We start from the raw sequence: 17515 nt of genomic DNA, 5'->3' as shown, positions 1-17515 counted from the left end.
TGTCCCCAGCCATGTTGTCATGTCAATGGGTATTGTCATTGTTCAGGTTTTCTTTAGGATACTATACTGTTTAGATTTCAAGGGTACAGTTTCTCTGTCCTATATAGAAGGCATAGTCTCACAGCAGATTTTCTGGTCCTCTGGCTTTTATACCCATCCCATCCCATCTTCTGTGATCTTCCCTGAGCTTTATATGTATATGTTTATTACAAATGTATCAATTGGGGCTGGGAATCCTGCTGTTTGTTCTCTGCATTTTGACCAGTTGTGGCTTTCTGTAATGATTTCGCTCTGTTGCAAAAAGAAGTTTCTTTGACAAGAATTGAAAGCTACACTAATCTATAGTTATAAGGATAAGTATTAAGAATGTAGTTAGAAAATATACTGGTTTGAGAAAGTAGCAGAAGTCAGTTCTTTTCTAAAATTCATGGTCTCACTAACCACTGGTAGTTGGCTAGAAGACTCAGAACCAGGCATGAATTCCTTATGCTTGTTGGTTACTCCCAGTTTATAAGTGCCACTGTTACACCTTTGGAGATATCTTGCTGTGATGGACACGTGTGTGTGTGTGCGCGTGTGTGTGTGTGTGTTGTAGGCATCACAGCCAGGTAGTACTATTTGGTTACTTTTCTCCCTTTGCAGCTTGCATTGCATCTTCCAGTACTATGTGAGCTCTTTCTCGTGGAGGAGGCTTCCAATTGAGTTACACTTGGATTCTTTCAAGTACTATGTCTGAAGTGTGGGGTGTCTTCAGCAATAAAGACTTATATTCAGTATCTGAGGGGCCACCAGTGACAACAGCAATAGTCTGTATTATTTTGGGAGTCTTTTAAGATGTCCACAACCAGCGATTCGAAAAGAGGGTTTTGTTTTTTTTGGTTTGTTTGCTTGTTTGTTTGTTTTTGCTTGTTTGTTTCTGTTGGCACTGGGATTTTTGTTGGATGAACTATGACCCTTGGGGAGCATTATCATCTCTGGTGGTGTAACTTATCTAAGGTGCATAATACATACTATATGTAATTTTAGGTAAACAAAAAATAAGATGATTCCCTACATCCTTAGTGATTTTTATTCCTCCTCTGTTCCTCCTCTTCTGTGCTCTATCTCACATCCACAGCTGACGTGCCACCCCACTGTTTCCATCAGTTTCATCTATCTCTTGCTATTCTCCTCTCTATTGCGCTCCCTATATGGTCCCTTTCTGTGATCTTGTCTTTTTGTGGTTATTCCAGGTTAATATAACCTAGGGTCCGGATATAAGAGATACTATGTGACACTTGTCTTCCTGGATCTGAGTTACCTCACTCAGTATAATTTCTAGTTCTATCCATTTATCTGAAATTTTCATAATTTTATTTTCATTTATCCTTAAAGCGGAATAGAATCCCATTGTGTATATGCCCCACATTTTCATTATCTGTTTATCACTTGAAGGACATTTAGGCTGTTTCCATTTTCTAGACTTTGTGACTAGATCAGCAATGACATGACTGAGCAGGAATCTTTGAAGTAGGATGCAGTCTTGCGGATATATGCAAGGGGTGCTGTAGGTTAGCACATAGTAGATTTATCTTTAGCTTTTAGGAGTTCTTCATACTCTTCCAGAGTGGCTGTACCAGTCTGCAGTCCCACTACCACTGACTATGGGTTGTCCTTTCCATTCGTCCTTGCAAGCATTTGTTCCAGTTGTTATCTTGATCTTGGCTATTCTGACTGTAGTTAGTTGAAATCTCAAAGGGGATTGTTATCCAGAACATATGAAGAACTAAAAAATAAAAAAAGTCAAGAAAACAAATGACCCAACTAAACAATGAGCTGTTGATCTGAGCAGAATTTTGCTTGTGCATAATTTATTGTAATTTGATCTATTTAAGGTAAAAATTAAGGTGTATTCCAAACACTAAGGACAACAATTAATAAATGTGACCTCATCAAACAGAACAACTTCTGCACAGCAAAGGACACGCATCACAAAGCAACAGCCTACATGGAAAAGATTTTCTACCAGCTAACATCCAGTGTACATGCAGAACTCAAAAAACTTGTTACCAAGAAAACAAATAACCAATTTTAAAATGGGGTACAGATCTAACAAAATTCTCAACAGAGGAATCTCAAATGGCTGAACAGCACTGGAGGAAATGCTCAACATCTTTTACCATCAGGGAAATGCAAATCAGAACTATTTTCAGAGTCCATCTTAAACCTGTCAGGATGGCTAAGATCAATAACACAAGTGACAGCTCATGCCAACAAGTGTGTGCAGTAAGGGAAACACTCCTCCACTGCTGGTGAGAGTGCAGACTTGTACAACTATAAAAATCAGTGTGACAGTTCCATAGAAAGATGGGAATTGCTCTACCTCAAGATTCAGTCATACAGCCATACTATTCTTAGGCATATACTCAAAGGAGGATTCATTCTATGACAGAGGTACTTGCTCAAATATGCTCCAATATGGTCTATTCATAAGAGTCAGAAATTGGGAACAACCTAGATTCCCCTCACCAGAAGAAATGATAAAGAAAGAAAATGCGATACATTTATACAATGGAATATTACTCAGCAATTAAAAATGACATCATAAAATTCACAGGTAAATGGAACAGAAAAAAATCATCCTGAGGGAGGTATCTGATAACCAGAAAGACAAATATGGTATGAATTCACTTACTTGTGAATTTTAACTGTAAGGTCAATGATAATCAATCTATAAACCATAGAACCACAGAGGTTACATATTAAGTAGGGGTTAGACACAAGGCCTGTATGGGTCTGCACAAGATGGGGTTCTAGAACTGAAAGGAGAAGTAGACATGTGACCTCGTTTCTATCCCAGAAGCTATCACTGATTGATAACCACTTACAAATCAAAATTAGTTCTCTCCAAAGGATCTCACTGGGGAAGCAAACTCCTCATGAGGGTAGGCAACATGTCCAGTAGTAGATGGCCAGTAGAAAACAAATTCAATGAAATCTTTGATGGTTTCGTATCTCATTTTTAAAATTATCTTTTATTTTATATATATATTATATAATAGTTTACATATATTTTACATACACACATATACAATAAATAATTTGGTACTAGAAATTAAGAACATATATTATATGTGTATAATATATACATTTTTTGACTCTATAGGTTCTTTCTGTTTAGATAGTATGACTCTGGTTTGGTAGTTTTCTAGGAATCCTGAGAATGTTAATGAGTGGACCCCTCCATTTGTATGTTTCTTATGTCTTTTCTTTTTCTTCTTGTAATATTTTTATTGGATATTTTATGTATTTACATTTCAAATGTTATCTCCTTTCCTGGTTCCCCTTCTCCCATACCCCTTCCCCCTGCTTCTATGAGGATGTTCCCCCTCCCATTCCCACCTCAACACCCTAGCATTCCCCTACACTGGGGAAAAGAGCCTTGTCAGGACCAAGGGCTTCTCCTCCTATTGATGCCAGACAGTGCCACCCACTGCTACATATGCACCTGGAGCCATGGGTCCCCCCGCCATGTGTTCTCTTTGGTTGGTGGTTTAGTCCCTGGGAGCTCTGGGGGGTCTGGTTGGTTGATTTTGTTGTTCTATTTATGGGGTTGCAAACTCCTTCAGCTCTTTCAGTCCTTTCTCTTACTCCTCCATTGTAGTCCCTGTTCTCAGTCCGATGGTTAGCTGCAAGCATCCATCCTCATCTGTATCAGTAAGGCTCTGGCAGAGCCTCTCAGGAGACATCCAAATGAGGTTCCTGTGAGCAAGCACTTCTTGGCATCAACAATAGTTTCTGGGTTTGGTGGCTGCATATGGGATGGTTCCCCAGGTGGGGCACTCTCTGGGTGGCCTTTCCTTCAGACTCTGCTCCACTCTTTGTCCCTGTATTTCCCCCTGTGAGTATTTTGTTCCCCCTTCTAAGAAGGACTGAAGCATCCACATTTTGGTCTTCCTTCTTGAGTTTCATATAGTCAAGAAGATTGTATCTTGGGTATTCCTAGCTTTTGGGCTAAAATCCACTTATCAGCGAGTGCATACCATGTGTATTCTTTGTGATTGGGTTACCTCACTCAGGAGGATATTTTCCATTTCCATCTTATGTCTTTTCTTGAGCTCTTTTCCTTCTGTTTATTTGTATTGTCCTATTCTGATGTGTCAATTTTTGTTTCATCTTGTGTTTTATTTTATTATTATCCCTTAGGTTTGGTTCCTAATGAGAGACATACAGTGGTGAATCTGGTTGGTAGGAAGAAACTAGGAGGAATAGAGGGAGGGAAACCATAATCAGGATCTATTTTATAAGGAAAAAAGTCTAGTTTTAACAGAAAGGAGATTTAGGTATATGCATGTGTAAAAAGTGTATTATATTGATCCATCTTTCATATTCTGTATTTAACATTATATCATAAACCTCTTCCATGTTTCTTTAGTATGTTTCAATCACCTTAATGCCTGTATAATATCCCATTAAATTGAATGTGTATTTCTTCTCTACCATTAACTTTAAGTAAACAGCCTACCATCCTACATTCTTCTTAATATACACACATAATTTCCATATGTTCATAATAGAAAGAATACAAATTACTTCATATTGGTAATGAATCTGTTTGGACAATTGAGAAGCTTCATTGGCATTTCCTTTCATTCTGTTTTATAGACATTACTTTCCATACTGGTTTTGAACTCTGCATCCTTGCTGCATTTTGTATATTATATAATGTTTGTATCATTCCTTATTCTTTCAAATGGGAAGAATGGACATAACCACTAATTATTTTCTGAATTGATGTCGTAGGGAGTAGGCTATCTTGGCTGAATATTTTTGTCATCATTGTGTTAAGGGTTTCTCATTAGGCAATGAATTTCTTTTGAGAATTTGTATGTTTTTCAGATATATCCAATTACTCTTGGGTTTGCTAACTAAGATCATCTATAATCTTTCCTGGTCTTAGATAGCAAAGAATTTTTTAAAAGAATGACTTAACCATTTTGGCATACTGTGATATATTGAGGCCTTGTGAATGTGAGAATTATGAGTTCAAGGCTAGCTTGGGCTACATAGCCCTTTTCTCAAAATACTAAGAAAAGAATGGTTTCATTTTCTCAATTCCTGTTTCTTTATCAGTGCTTTTGTGCTCTGACCTCAATTGCTAGCGTTCTATACAACCCTTTTTATTTTAGTAATTGTTTCTTTAGCTGGAGCTGGTCATGTCTTTGGTATTCTATTCCTTATCAACAACAAAGACACCTTTTGGTAATAGAAATTGAACCTAGGTCTTATGTATTCTAGGCAAATGTTGTACCACTGAAGTATATCTTCATTTTCTCCTATAATTCTTAATACAGTTGATGCTGTGTGCAATCTAGCTTCAGGGAAATTGCCCTGTGGCTTCTTGAATTATTTTTCTCATAAAAATTGTGAAAAAGCATAAGCATTCTGCAGTAATAATTGTGTGAAGACTTACTACTGTAGTAACCTCCTTCACTAGAGCCCCCGTATTCCCTTACAAAAACTGAAAATAAGAATCACCTGCCTACTACGTATGTGCTGGTAAGTCTCGGCCTAGCCCCTGTATGTTCTTTGGTTGAGGGTTCAGACTCTGAGAGTCCCAAGGGTCCAGGTTAGTTGACTCTGTTGGTCTTCCTGTGGAGTTCCTATCCCCTTCATGGCTGTAATCCATCCTCCTCTTCTTGGTTGCTTGGTTTTCATGTGGGTCCTGAACAACTGGAGCAGGAGCCATCTTTAAAACTGTTGCCTGCATGTGGGCTATGTTCTTCTAACTGGGCTGCCTTGTCTGGCTTCAGTGGGAGAGGAAGTGCATAGCCTGGGAGAGTTGATGTGCCCGGGAGGAAGAGATACCCAGAGGGTCCCCTACCTGCTCAGAGGAGAAGGAGAGAAGAAGAAAGAGGAGGAAAGATTGTGGGAGGGGTGACTAGGAGGGGGAAGTGAGAGGGATGTAAAGTGAATATGTAAAAAAAAAGAAATTATCTGCCTACTTAAGTAAACTTTTTATTTTTCTTTCGGAGCTGAGGACTGAACCCAGGGCCTTGCACTTGCTAGGCAAGGGCTGTACCACTGAGCTAAATCCCCAACCCCTTTTATCTGCCTACTTAATGGAACTGAAATGATGCCTGCATAGGAAGCAATGGGAGGAATGTCTTCACCCTGAGCTTTTCCTTTGTCTGCAGGGGTACCTGAAGCAGTGCCGAAAGAGAAGGGACATGTTCAGTGATGAGCAGCTGAAAGTCATCTTTGGAAACATTGAAGACATCTACAGATTTCAGATGGGCTTCGTGAGAGACTTGGAGAAGCAGTACAACAATGATGACCCCCACCTCAGCGAGATAGGACCCTGCTTCTTGGAGCATGTGAGCATCTCACTTTGTTCAGTTTTAAAGAAATACTAGGAAACAATAGAAGGGTGTATGAGCTGCTTCTAGTCAGCTGTGAAGGACTGGGCTTAAAGTAAACAAACTAGTGAAAATGCGGGACGTGAGCCTGACATTACTGGCTAACTCCAGCTCTGTCCGTTGCCCTATTTGAACTTCAGCGCCTCCATAGGGAATTGATTATATGGTACTCTTTGTATAGCATGCACCAAAATTTCAGATTTTCAGAAGGAAAGCAAATACTTGATATAAACCACATTGTTTCTGCTGACTGGACATGATGAGCTTTGTGACTGAGGCATCATAGAGATCCCTCCTGATATTTAAGTTCTCCACTTATTGTGAAGGGTGAACTTTTCAAGTAGATCTTTTTAAGTTTGGCATTCTCAGGCCTGACGTGATAACTCTTTCCAAGCAGCCAGTATAGTATTGGAGTAATTTTATAAATATTGAACATGTTCATGGCCTAGTAGTTTTAATGCTAAGATTATAGACAAGGAAGCACTCTGAGAGATCTACAATGATCACACACAAAACTCTTGTGATGTGTGTGAGGGAGTTAAGTCAGAATAAAAACAATCTTATGAGGCATTTTGCTCTTAGGTATCACGAAATTACATATATGTAATTTATAGCAACATATAGGTATCAGTCACATGTTGGCAAAACAGAACACAGACCAGTTTCCTCAATTACAAGTTTCCCTTTACATTGTCATGTGTTATTAGCATTCTTTGTTGCTACCCACTAGATGTCAAGTAGCTTTTTCCTATCTACTAGTTATAACAACCTAAATATGTCTGCAGACATTGTCCTCTATCCGCTAGAGGAGAAGAATCACTTGCTTTTATGCTTTAATCAATTAATGTGGTTAATTTGAATTGAACAGTTTTCATATGATAAATCAATGTAAAACTGGCATAAATACTTGATAATGATACACTATCCATTTTCAATATTATTTTGCCTTTAAAAAATTACATTGTTTATTAGTTCTAGAATGTCATTTATCAGCTTTACGTGGGCATAGGTTGCATATAGGATTCCCCAATATGAATTATGTATCGCAATGGATTTTTTATTAATTGTTTGTAGTTATGTAACTGCCATTGTAGTCAAGAAATAGAATATTTTATTTCTATCACTGCACACTGAAGATCTTATCCTTCTTTTAAATTTTAACTCCTGCTTCCTTCAAATGCTGATCTGCTTTTCATTATCTTACTATTGCTTTTCTCTAGAATGTCATGTAAATCAGGGCTCTGCACTGGCAGCTGGCATGCAGTCCTTCTAAATCTATGGGTATTAGTCTTCAGTGACGAGGTTTCTGTGTCAGATCTAGATCCATTCCTCCCAATCCTGTGTTCAAAGTTTGTGGTATTTTCTGCAACACTTCTCTGAATGACACTAGAGCAATGGCAATAGACTGTATGGTTTTGGAAGTCTCTTTGACTTCCCAACCAATAACTCAATAGGAGGTTTCCCGTGCCTACCACTGAGGGTTTTGTTAGATAGTATATATTTTGGGGGAAACATTGTCACCCTGATTGACATAACTTAATTAAAATATGTATTATAAGTCATATATAGTATGTACACCTACACATAAACATGCATCTATCACATGCAATTTTGAGTAGCTATGAATTAATATAATACCTTTTTTCAAATATCCTTAGTGTTATTTATCCTTTCTCTTGCTCCCTCTGTAAAAGTTAACTCTAACCCTGGGCAAGTTTTCCCTAGCCACTTTTCCCACTTCACGCTTTATAGCACTGTGTCCTTTTTAGTGTCCTATTCTCTTTAGTGCTCCCTGCTCCCATGGTCCCTTTTTATATTCCGAGTGTGTGAAGTTACTCCAGGTTATATATACTCACATCTACATTTCACTCATTCTTCTGATGGATACCTAGGATAGCTCCATAATATAGATTGTGGCACTCGGCACAGATCCAGATATCAACCTAACCAGGGTGGCAAGGGAATGAGGAAAAGGCAGACACAGAGATACATGAACACAGAAAAGTTGGGATTGGCTGTCTTTGTAGGAGAGCAATATTCAGGCTGCAAACATCCAGAGAGGGAAAGCTATACTGGACATTTTCTCTACCCACTGTCAACATTCACACTTGGACAAGAGGAAGCCTTTGTCATCCCTCTAAGCCTCATCTGGGGAACACTTTGCCACTCCCATGGGTATGAGGCTTTGGATATCTTGACATGGGTATGCCCATGTCAAACAACATATGCATTCACTCAGGACATCACTGGCTTTTCACATCACCCCAGTTTTTATACATTCAGTATCAACCTTCATGATTAGTCCCGAGGCAGCTTGCTGCAATTCTTGACACCATACTTTAAGGATGATGAAAAAGGAAGAACTTAACAGCTTTTCCCCAACAGAAACAAAAGGAATCTTTTTCCAGGTTAAAGGGATTGAAACCTCAAATTATGTCAAGATTAGTAGAGGAAACCAATCTGATCAAAAGCATTTTGCTTTTCTAGGATGTGCTGACATAATTGGGCCACATCCATGCTATTATTATTGTGGGTACAAGCACACAGGAGGTGGATCCTAATTAATTCCTAATTATCCTGTCAAAAATCTCAAGGCTATATGTAACCCACCTTGAATAGTTGAACAGAGCCCATTGAGACTCCAGGTGCCTAGAGAAATAACCAACCAAATGGAAGAACGTCTTAGTATAAGCTATGGCTTCTTCCTTGACTGGTTTTATCTGCATGGACATGTCAGAAATGATAGCTGTTGGGTTATTTGGGTCAGGCTCTTCAAAAAGCTGGGTAGCATTTATTTTTATTTACTTACTTATTTTTAATTTTTTGTAATATAATTAGCTCATTTGTTTATAGTATAATTACCTCATTACCCATTTTCTTTCCTCCTTCCAAACCCTTCCATATCTCTTAGTCTATGATCTCTTTTTTATTAACTATTGTGTGTGTGTGTGTGTGTGTGTGTGTGTGTGTGTGTGTGTGTGTGTGTGTATTCCTAAGTATCTAAAGGTAACCTGCAAGTCTGTATATTACTTGTATGTATGTTTTCAGGGCTAGTCATTTGGCATTAGATAACTAATTGATATGCTCTTCCCTGGGAATGACTGTCTCCAGCTTTCCGCATTCCTTGGTTTCTTCTAGTTCTTTGTGTAGTGCTGACGTCTGGTGAGCTTTCTACATTACCATGTTTACTGGTCATCTTGGTTCGGCTCATTTTTAGGCTGCCATGTTGGTAAGACTTTTTGGTATAGCTTCTGGTATTCCTAGAAAACAAAAAACCTCACAGCAAACTCCTGATCCCCTGCCTTTTACACTACTTACACTATTTATAACCCTGGTTCTGCAAGTGATACCTGAACCTTAGGTACAGAAGTTGTATTATGGATGTATGTGTTGAGAACAAAGTCCTCAACTCTATATTTTATTGTTTTTAGTTTTCTCTCCTGGTCTCCATCTATTACAAAGAGAAGTTTCCTTGAAATTTTCATTTAAACTATTTATGTATATTTATACACACATATGTATGTATTATAGGTTGTAAGCTATAAAGTAGGCTGAGCATTAATATTCACAATATCTAAAGAACTCAAAATAGAAAGAATCGAAACAAAACGAATATGACCCATTCCATAAGTGGTTCTAGAGACTTCTCAAAAGAAGGAGGAAAATGTGTAATAGGTCTCACGGAAAGTTCCCTACCCCTAGCAGTTAAGGAAATGCAAATCAAAGCAGCTGCGAGATTTTTATCTTACTCCAGGCAGAATGATAAAGCTCAACAGAACTCGTGACAAACGCTGAAAGAAATGTGGGGAAAAGAAAAACCTTACTCATTGTTGATGGGATTGAAAACTGGTCCATCCACTTTGGTAATCAGCATTCCTTTATGGTTTCTGCCTTAGTTCTTTCCCCCAGCTTCCTGTCTGGAGTTCCGGTCCTTACTTTCCTAGTATTGGAGGAATGTTTTAAGATGAGTTCTAAGATGAAATAAATCCTTTTCTCCCCAAGTTGCTTTTGGTCATTTGTTCATCACATCAATAGAAATCATAACAAAGATAGTGTATGCATGTTTAAAAGTTTAAAAACGTTAAAGATATATGTCCTCTTTTTGTACCACTATGAACATACAGTAATAGTCAAATACAATCAAACACTCTTTAAATGCCAACGATTTTAGGAAGTAAGGGAATTCATAGTACTACATACCCCAAGATACTGATTACTGTGTTCATGAGTGGATATGGAAAATTAGAGTGAGACTAGTGAATATTATTGTATTGATAGATCACATGTGAAGGAGAGGAATGTAAAAAGAAGGGTTGGTTCAACAGTAGGGACAAAGGAGATGAGGTAATTCTGGCTAAAGGTAGACTGAAACGATAGGGGTAAAGGAATGCAGTCAGATGGTTTAAAACCTTCCCAACTCTCAAGAACCAGAGACAGAAACCTCACAGAATGAATACTCTGTATTTTGTGAAAGCCTAGTAGAAGGATAAAATGGAGGGAATAGGAAGAGGAGGAAACACAAGAGAAGAATGCAATAAAACTGTGACAGTGAGAAGGAAGGAGGAAGAGAGGGAAACCCAGAGGGGAAGAGGAGAGCCTGGGAAAGAGGTAGGGGGTAAGGAAACGGAGAGATAAGGAGAAGGAAAGGGACAGATAAGGAGAGGGAGAGGGGAGGAGAAGTAGGAAAAGGGTGAGGCAGATGGGAGAGCACAGCTGGTCTCCTAAATTGCTTTAGGAACTCAATAAAGGAGGAATAAATGTCAAGGAGACAGGCTGGATGGGAATATACAGTTTGAATAGTTTCTTCTGTTTCCTTTCTCCACTCTCAACTCACAGTTCCATTTGGATTCCAGATTCCTCTTGTATCCCTGGGTAGTCATGTGAATTCAATTTACAGGTGGTGGTCTTGTTAGAGGACAGTTCCTTCATGGATTGGGTCACCATAGACAGTGGTCACCTTTCTGAGGTTTTTCAGTCATCCATTTGATAGGAGTGGCCCTCCTCTGAGCAGTTGTTCCTGGTGTCTGGATAGTTTGGATTCTGTATCTGTACTCTCCTGCAGACTCTGGTTCTAACCATATTTCTACCTTGATTAGGAGAGGCAGGAGGATCATGAATTCAAGACCAACTTAGGCTATATATTACGACCCAATTGTTAATCTATTGTATTTTCCAATTGAATTGTTTTAAATACTCAGAGTGCAACCCCAATCAGCTAGATATCACTGGTAGAAGACAATGCTAGTGGTTTGCCTGATAGGCCATTTTTAGACATATGCATAGCTGCAGAGACAAACTAGTTTTTTTTTTCAAAATCACAAAATGTTAGATGAGTAACAATTAAGTCGTGTCAATCGGGTTTACCTTTGTTTTGAGAACTTGGTTGCACATGGCAGTAAGTCCGGAACAGGGAGCATGTTGGATTATCATGGACCCATGCTAGGTAGTTAATCAGAGTCATTGAGACAAAACATTCAAGGAAGATGTAGGTGAAATAACTATAGGAAATAAAGGCAGTATCTTAGGAAACTGTAAAATGGGCTGGAACCGTTTAGTCTAAAGTAGGAACTGTTCAGACAGTACAGAGAGCTACCTGAATGGGAGAAATTTTGTAAAACAAGGACTGGGATAATATTAAAGCTATAGGACTCTGTCCTTTGCTTAGAATAACTGTACCAGGAATTTCTTAGCCCTATTTCAGATAAAACCTCTGTAATCTTCATTGATAAAGGTTGCTCCTATATTAACAGTAAGTTATCAGTAGAAGCTGCTAGGATTGACAGTCTCTTCTTCATGTCCCTTCTCTCTAACATCTTATAAATAAAAAGTTATATAAAAGCAGCATGCTAAAATTGGTTTAGTGTAGCTTATGTATATGATTTCAAGAATGAGTGCTTTTTATTGGACACTCATTTAGGGGGCTCATCTTTAGGGGAGGCCAAATCTCCTTCAACAGTCATCAGCTGCCTATTGCTTTTTGGTCTAGGAGTGGGAATCTATAAGATTTCCCCATTCCGCCTTATCTTGATATCATCATTGTTGAGGTCTTATTTGGGCAGCCGATTATTATGTGTTAAGAATGAATAGTCCCTGCTGTTTCTAGGAGACACATTCTCACAGAAGACTTAATGTCCCCCTAGCAGTTACAGTCTTTCTACCACTTATTCAGAGATGTTTCCCAACCCTTAGGTGCAGGAGTATTGTAGATCAATGTACAGGCTGGGGCTGGCTCCACAAGATCACTTGATCTCTACATTGAGACTTACTGTGTTTTTCTGTTTTATAATACCTCAAGTAATTGTATTATTTGGTATTTACCTATTCAGCATGCTTTTTTTTAAAAAGAATATTCAAACCCAAGCTTTATTAGCTCTCTGCAGACGATGTGAAACAGTTCCTTTCCAGTTTTAGAAATTCACTTTTATTGGATATTTTATGTATTTACATTTCAAATGTTATCCCTTCCCCCCTCTCCAAACCCTCTCCCTCCTCCCCCTGCTTCTATGAAGATGCTCCCACTCCCACCCACCCACTCTCACCTCAACACACTGGCATTCCCCTACGTTGAGGAAATGTGCCTTCACAGGACCAAGAGCCTCTCCTATTCATGCCAGATAACGCCATCCTCTGCTACATAAACTGCTAGAGACATGGGTTCCTCCATGTGCACTCTTTGGTTGGTGGTTATAGTCCCCAGGAGCTTGGGGGAAAGGGGGAGGATCTGGTTGATTAATATTGCTGTTCTTCCGGATGATCAAAATGTGAATGTTTCACTCCTTCTTTAAAAGGGGAACAAGAATACCCTTGGCAGGGAATAGAGAGGCAAAGATTAAAACAGACACAGAAGGAACACCCATTCAGAGCCTGCCCCACATGTGGCCCATACATATACAGCCAGCCAATTAGACAAGATGGATGAAGCAAAGAAGTGCAGACCGACAGGAGCCGGATGTAGATCGCTCCTGAGGGACACAGCCAGAATACAGCAAACACAGAGGCGAATGCCAGCAGCAAACCACTGACCTGAGAATAGGACCCCCGTTGAAGGAATCAGAGAAAGAACTGGAAGAGCTCGAAGGGGCTCGAGACCCCATATGTACAACAATGCCAAGCAACCAGAGCTTCCAGGGACTAAGCCACTACCTAAAGACTATACATGTACTGATCCTGGACTCTGACCTCATAGGAAGCAATGAATATCCTCGTAAGATCACCAGTGGAAGGGGAAGCCCTGGGTCCTGCTAAGACTGAACCCCCAGTGAACGTGATTGTTGGGGGGAGGGCGGCAATGGGGGGAGGATGGGGAGGGGAACACCCATAAAGAAGGGGAGGGGGAGGGGCTAGGGGGATGTTGGCCCGTAAACCGGGAAAGGGAATAACACTCTAAATGTAAATAAGAAATACTCAAGTTAATAAAAAATAAATAAATAAATAAAAAGAAAAAAAAAGAAAATTACTATGCAGAAAACAACAAAAAAAAATATTGCTGTTCTTCCTATGGGGTTGCAAACCCTTTCTGCTCCTTCAGTCCTTCCTCTAACTCCTTCATTGCGGACCCTGTTCTCAGTTCGATGGTTGGCTGCAAGCATCCTCATCTGTAGCTTCATATGGTCTGTGAATTGTTTCTTAGGTATTCTGAGCTTTGGGGCTAATATCCACTTATCAGTGAGTGCATACCATGTGTGTTCTTTTGTGATTGGGTTACCTCACTCAGGATGATATTTTCTAGTTCCATCCATTTGCCTATGAATTTCATGACGTCATTGTTTTTAATTGCTGAGTATGTACCACATTTTCTCTATCCATTCCTCTGTTGAAGGGCAACTGCGTTCTTTCCAGCTTCTGGCTATTATACATAAGTTCAGCATGCTTTTAATGTAGTTATGCACTTATATATGTAATAACAACAATAATGAATAGATCATTAATTTAATTGGGAGGAAGCATGGGAGGTGTTAGAGAGAAGGGACATGAGAGGACTTGGAGAGACAACAGGGAAGGAATGATGCAAGTATATTTTTGATTAAAAACTCCATGTGCTCCATGTGGTGGCACACATCTTTAATTCCAGCACTGGAGAGACAGAAGCAGGTAGACCTTTGTGTACATGGTTAACAATAAGGTCTTACATTCCACAACTGGGAGGTAACCAAGGACCTCAGCCTGTTATGATTGGGTAGTACCTTGGATCACTCTGATGGACAATCTAAAGAGGGCTTCTTATGCGTGGTATTGAGGGCTTTGTTAGATGGTCTGTGGAGGGAGTATTGCCAGCCATGATAGGGAATTTTCATTTAAATTGTGTACGTATATGTGTTCATATATTTACATGTGTCTTGGGTATTTTAGGTAGATAAATAATAGTTTGATTCCTTGTGACGTTTTTAGGCATCCTTATTGTTAACTCTTTTCATTCTTCTGTAATTATATGCCATTCTCCTCCATAATTAAAGCTGCCTTTTTTCCATCTCCCACTTCAGATCACTTGTATCCTTCTATTCTACTTTCTATTGCTCCGTCCTGCCTCCACGGTGTTCCATTTTTACTTTCCTGATTTTGGGGGTTACTCAAAGTTCTTTACTCACATCTGAACATATGGAGCTAGGAACCATAAGTGAAAGAGACCATGCAGTGTTTGTCTTTCTGTATCTGGGTTACCTTGTTCCACATTATCTTTTCTAGTTTCATCCATTTGCCTGAAACTTTTATGATTTCATTTTTCCTTAGAGTTGAATAATATTCCATAGTGTACATAGATCATCATATATCACTTTTATATCATCCATCCCTCAGTGAAGAACGTAAAGGTTATTTCCATTTCTTAGCTACTCTAAATAGCATGAACATTTGAACAAGGGTCTGTGGAGTAGGGTGTCACGTTCTTTCGGCATGTGACTAGGAGTGGTAGAGCTGAGTCACGAGGAAGATTTAGTTTGAGGAACTTTCACACAGATCTCCACAGCGGACTGGATAGGTTTAAGATACCATCAGCAGTGCATGAGGGCTTCCTTCATCCACATCCCCCTCAAGCATTTCTTCTTGGTTGTTTTGTTCGTCTTTTCCACTCTTACCGCATGCAAAGGTGAAATCTCAAAATTGTTTAGATTGCATTTCCCCAGTTGCTAGGGACAGTGAACATTTAAAAATATATTTCCATTCTTTTTGGAGGGGGTTTCTTTTGAGAACTGTTTACTTTTTTGAATGGGACTTTTTTTCCCAAATCTTTGTTTTTTTTCCCCTCCCCCCCAAATCTTTGTTTTTATAGCTCTTTATATATCCTAGATACTAATCCTTTATCAGAGGTATAAACAGGCAATGATTTCCATTCTGTGGTCTTCCTTTTCAGTCAGATTGTTTCCTTTTTTTATTTTAATTGATTTATTTTAGTTGATTGTTTTGTTTTGTCTTTTTAGCTGCGCAGAAGTTCTTTTAGTTTTATGAGGTCAATTGTAGCCTTAATTCCTGGGCAAACAGAGGCCTATTCCTACACTTAGATATCATTTACGTTTTCATCCAGCTGTTTTAGTGTTCTGGGTTTCACATTTAAGTCTTTGTTTGGAATTAGTTTTTGTACAGGATCATATATGAGGATCTAATTGCATCCTTTTATACATAGATAACCCAGTTTTCATAGCACCATTTGTTGAAGATTTCTTTTCTCTAGCTTCTGTTTTTGATGGTTTTGTCCAATATTAAATGGCTGTATTCATGTATTTATCTTCGGGTCTTCCATTTTGTTCCTTTGTTCTCTATATATCTGCTTTAGTGCCTATACTATACTGGTATGTTTTGTTGTTGTTTATTTGCTTGTTTGTTTTACTATGACTGTATGATATATTTTGAACTCTCGAATGGTAATCCCTCCAGCACCATTCTTTTAACAAAGAATTGTTTTGACTGTCTGGGAACTTTTGTGGTTCCATATGAATATCAAGCTATTTGTTTCCCTATTCCAGTGAGGAATGTGGTAAGAGTTGGGATTGGGATTGAGAGAAATCTGTAAATGACTTTTGGTAGAATAGTCATTTTCACAATGTTAATTCTACCAATCCATGAGCATGGGCTATCTTTCCATTTTCTAGTACCTTTCTCTGTCTCTTTCTTCAGAGGTTTAGATTTTCTATCATATTACTCCTAGATGTTTTATTTTCTTTGAGGCTGTTGTAAATGGGATCTCTTTCTTTGTGTTTGTTGTTGGAGTATAGAAAATCTATGAATTTGTGCAAGATGATTTTGTATCCTGTCATTTTGGTGAAAGTGTTCTTATTTTGAGAAGTTTTCTGATAAATTTATGGGGTCTCTCATGTATAATATCATGCCACCTACAAAAAAGGATTGTTTGATTTCTTCCTTTCCTATTTGTATCCTTCCAATTTCCTTCTTGTATCTTATTGCTGGTTCATTGATTAAAAAGGAGTGGGCATAGTGGTTATCTTGACCTCATTACTGACTTCAATTAGATTATTTTAAGCTTTTCTCCACATAGGATGGTGTTGACTATGGGTTTACAATATATAGGTAATATTATGTTAAAGTTGTTCCCTCTTGTTATACTCTCCCTGAGACTTGTACATGAATATTAGGTTTAGTCAAAGTCCTCTTTGTGATACATTTATTGTGATGATCGTGGGATTTTTCTCTTCAAGTCCACTTGTGTAATTTATTATAATTATCGACTTGGATATGTTGAACCATCCCTGCATCTCCAGGATAAAGCTAACTTGGCCATAGTACATAATCTTTTTGATATATGTCTGTATTCATTTGCAAGTATTTTATCGGTATTTTAAAGTCTATATTCATCAGGCATATTGTACTAAAGCTTTCTTTTTGTAGTGTCTTTATCTGATTTGGGCTTTAGAGTGATGCTGGCTTTGTAGAAGTAGTTTGGGAGTGCTCCTGATATTTCATGTCTTTTTAAAAAACAATAGTTAATAGTGTCAGGCCTTGGAGCCTCCCCTTGAGCTGGATCCCAATTTGGGCCTGTCATTGAACCTCCTTTCGCTCAGTCTCTTCTCCAGTTTTGTCCCTGCAGTTCTTTTAGACAGGAACAATGTGGGATGGGAACCCCATCTCTCCACTTGATGCCCTGTCTTTCTATTGGAGGTGGACTCTAC

General features: G+C 38.7%; 1 protein-coding gene across 11 annotated transcripts in view; it reads left to right on the top strand.

Annotated features, from left to right (window-relative positions):
- The window catches only part of Arhgef9 (Cdc42 guanine nucleotide exchange factor 9), a 158100-nt gene that overhangs the window by 94186 nt on the left and 46399 nt on the right, over positions 1-17515 (top strand). For all 11 annotated transcript variants that reach the window (XM_039100035.2, XM_039100041.1, NM_023957.2 and 8 more), the window contains one exon: positions 6177-6356. In XM_039100035.2, coding sequence (XP_038955963.1) covers positions 6177-6356 — 180 coding nt within the window. The remainder of the gene's footprint in view (positions 1-6176; positions 6357-17515) is intronic.

The sequence above is a fragment of the Rattus norvegicus genome, chromosome X, assembly GCF_036323735.1.
Source record: "Rattus norvegicus strain BN/NHsdMcwi chromosome X, GRCr8, whole genome shotgun sequence".
NCBI classification, from domain to species: domain Eukaryota; kingdom Metazoa; phylum Chordata; class Mammalia; order Rodentia; family Muridae; genus Rattus; species Rattus norvegicus.
Note: the sequence above shows the minus strand (reverse complement) of the source record. Positions and strands in the feature narration are given on the sequence as shown.